Source organism: Solanum tuberosum, unplaced genomic scaffold (genome assembly GCF_000226075.1).
Source record: "Solanum tuberosum cultivar DM 1-3 516 R44 unplaced genomic scaffold, SolTub_3.0 scf00410, whole genome shotgun sequence".
In the NCBI taxonomy this organism is placed as follows: domain Eukaryota; kingdom Viridiplantae; phylum Streptophyta; class Magnoliopsida; order Solanales; family Solanaceae; genus Solanum; species Solanum tuberosum.
Genome location: NW_006239326.1, coordinates 107,278 through 110,257, shown reverse-complemented (window position 1 = coordinate 110,257; position 2,980 = coordinate 107,278). Strand labels below are relative to the sequence as shown.

The following is a 2,980-nucleotide window of genomic DNA, read 5'->3' as shown; positions in this document are numbered from 1 at the left end:
TTACTTTATAGGGTTAATTACTACACCGAATTATTGAATTAAATGACAATTAGTACAACCTACTCTTCATGATGAAAATTACACTTAATTAAAACTTCTTTTCTATTATTTTTTTTGTCAAAGTATATATCACTCTATCTTTCTTCTTCACCTTTGCTCATAGCTGTCCATTAAATACCTTTTTTTTTGTTTCCCACCCGGTGTCCGGAGCCCACATTAGAGCTTCGATTGAATTCGGATCTCGCTCTGCAGGGCTCATTCAAGGTGGGTGCTCCCAGTAGGATTTTCTCCATACCCAGGGCTCGAACTCGAGACTTCTGGTTAAGGGTGAAACACTCCCACCAATACACCACAACCCATGTTGGTGTCCATTCAATACCTTACTTAACATTAGAAATGATAATCCCATGAAAACTATAGAGTCGTAGTAAAATGAATAAGATTAGGTCAACTATAACCAGAAATTTCGATAAAGAGTGTTTCCCTGACTCTTTTACTACCCTATCTTGACTTAGTCGAAACTTCAAATACAAATATTAGATACCGAGTGATGAAAGTAATCTCAATAGATAAAGGGTGAACTGATACCACAAATAATAAGATTTGATGTAAATATCGATACTGAGTAATCCAAGATTTGTTTGCATAATAATTACCTAAATAATTGATTTAGTTATTTTCCATTTTTCACAAACATTGACATGTTCATATGGGTACAGTCATACAGTTGAATTTATGTTCATCAAATTATATTATATGAAAAATATCATATAATATAACACCCCCCCACCCCCACCCCAAAGGATTCCATAATTCATTAAGAATTTCACGTGAAAGCATCAAACACAAATCAGACAGACAGCAAGAAAAGCAACAAAAACATATCCCGTATTATTTTTTCCTCTCTCCAACATATTTTTTTGGTTGTTTCCTATAAAAATCATTCAAAACAAAAAACGACAACGATATAATTAATATTTATAACACTAAATTCACAAACAAATCCATTTATATTAATTTCCACAAGAAAAAAAAAATGTACCCCCAACCCTCCAACAAAAAATTAAAAAAAGGTTCACACTTGGTGAGTCGAGTAGACTCACCACTCGACTCACCAAGTCATTATGGTTTACCACAACCATGCCGGGAAAAACCAATTCTCGATTGATCTCTATCGAATTCAAACATAAACCCTTGTTGCATTAGGTTTCCAATAACCGAAAACCCTGAAGGCGTCGTCAACGGTTGCAATGCGAGACACTTAACGTTCTCCGCGGTATCAATAAAGTAGTTCCCGGATGGCGGGGAGAGGATCGAGTTTCCACTGAGTTTGAAACTCATTTTAGGGAAACTCGGTCGCGACTCCCCCGACACATTGACGCATAAGTCAAACCCGACAGTCGGCTCATCGGCTTCCGGTAGTGTAACGAGCCGTTTAAACGCTTGGACTATACGCCGATAAGCCGGCTCGGCGAGAAATGTCAATGTTGTCCCTGAATCCATAACAGTCCCACCATTTCCTAGCTCATCAATTGCCCAAACGGAAGGGCGTATTGGTAATTTCACATCTTCAATATGAACACTTTCAATCCCAATATAGTAAAACGTTGAACTAAACGGGTTACTTATCATCGGCGTGTAATTCATTTTCTTCGGATCGTTGACCGCCGTTGACCGGCCGATTAATAAATAACTCGTCGGAGTCGGCGATAATGTGTAATCCATTAAACAGTAAGAAAATTTGTTACCGAACCGGCGGCCGAGTTGACTCGATAATGAAATCGAACCGCGGCCTAAACCCATTACTCCCTGAGCTCCGTTGAAACTCGGACCGGCAATGCTTGGACCGGTAGCTTCAAAACTACAACCAAAAGCCAAATTCCTAAACTTAACCGGTCGACCGGAGCTGGCATTAAGCGTCGTCGTTTCAGTAGAGAAAAACCCTTTAGTTTCCGATCCATCGGAGTAAGAGTATTCATATCTGCAGGGGCTATGGAGGCGCGTGTGGTTACACGCGACACCTGTAGGGTTAGGAACGAGCCTACATTTCTTATCGTAGCAATGGTAAGGGAAATAAGTTGAAGAATGCCGGGCGAGGAATGCGGAGTTTGGAGGGCGGGATGAGCAATTCCGGCAGGCGGAGCAACTGACCCAGACTAAATCACTACCGGTGTCGGCTACGAGGAGGAGGCGTTGCGGCGGAGTACCTAATCTGAGATCTACGAAGTACTGCCCACTGCCGGTAGTTGCACCGGAAGTTACTGGGAGTTTGGCGGAACGAGTAGTGCTGCGGTGGCCGAGGGAGGAGTAAAGGGTGTTTAAACGGCGGATATCGGAAGAGAGTGACTGTGAAGGAGTTGGGGGAAATGTGTCTTTGTGGAGTAATGGGAGTTTTAGGTATTCCAATTTTATAGGGCGGTTGACGGCGGCGGCGGCGGAGGAGATGAGGAGGAAGAAGAAGATTACTCCGGCGGCCCTTTCTGCCATTGAAGAAGATTAAATTAAGATGTGAGAAAAGAAAGAGAAATATGGAGCTATGGGGTTGGTTACATTTATACGTACGTGTTACTCTCTCTATTGATTAGTATAAGATTCCATCACCAAGAAAACATAACATGCTCGGCTTGCTCCTCTCTTAATCATATGTCTCGAATTCAAGCTTTATATATGAAAAATTTATTGATAGAGAACGCTCTTCTCTAAATGAAATCTACGTCGTGTGAATTTGAAATATTTGAGCTTTAATACGAAAGCCAAATATAGAGTGAAAATCCAAAAAAAAACAACATAACATGCATATTTTATATAGATGTATGGTTTCAGTTTATTTATCGAATTTTGCCTTCAAATAAAATTTAAGAAAGTAAAAATAATAGAAAATTGAATTATTTGATCATCATATATTTATTTTTTTTGGTTGGGGGGATTTAGATGCGGTGCGATAAGGCATCATCCTGTTTTGCTAGGAACCAACTTCGGT

General features: G+C 40.2%; 1 protein-coding gene across 1 annotated transcript; it reads right to left on the bottom strand.

Annotated features, from left to right (window-relative positions):
• Window positions 1-955: 955 nt before the first annotated feature.
• On the bottom strand, window positions 956-2,638 carry LOC102582030 (aspartic proteinase nepenthesin-1). Its single transcript, XM_006362465.2, has one exon. It carries the CDS (start codon window positions 2,485-2,487, stop codon window positions 1,123-1,125), a length of 1,365 nt encoding a protein of 454 aa, XP_006362527.1. The 5' UTR covers window positions 2,488-2,638; the 3' UTR covers window positions 956-1,122.
• Window positions 2,639-2,980: the final 342 nt, after the last annotated feature.

Coding starts and splice junctions, on each gene's coding strand:
- LOC102582030 (XM_006362465.2), bottom strand. CDS start 2,487: ATGGCAGAAAGGGCCGCCGGAGTAATCTTCTTCTTCCTCCTCATCTCC.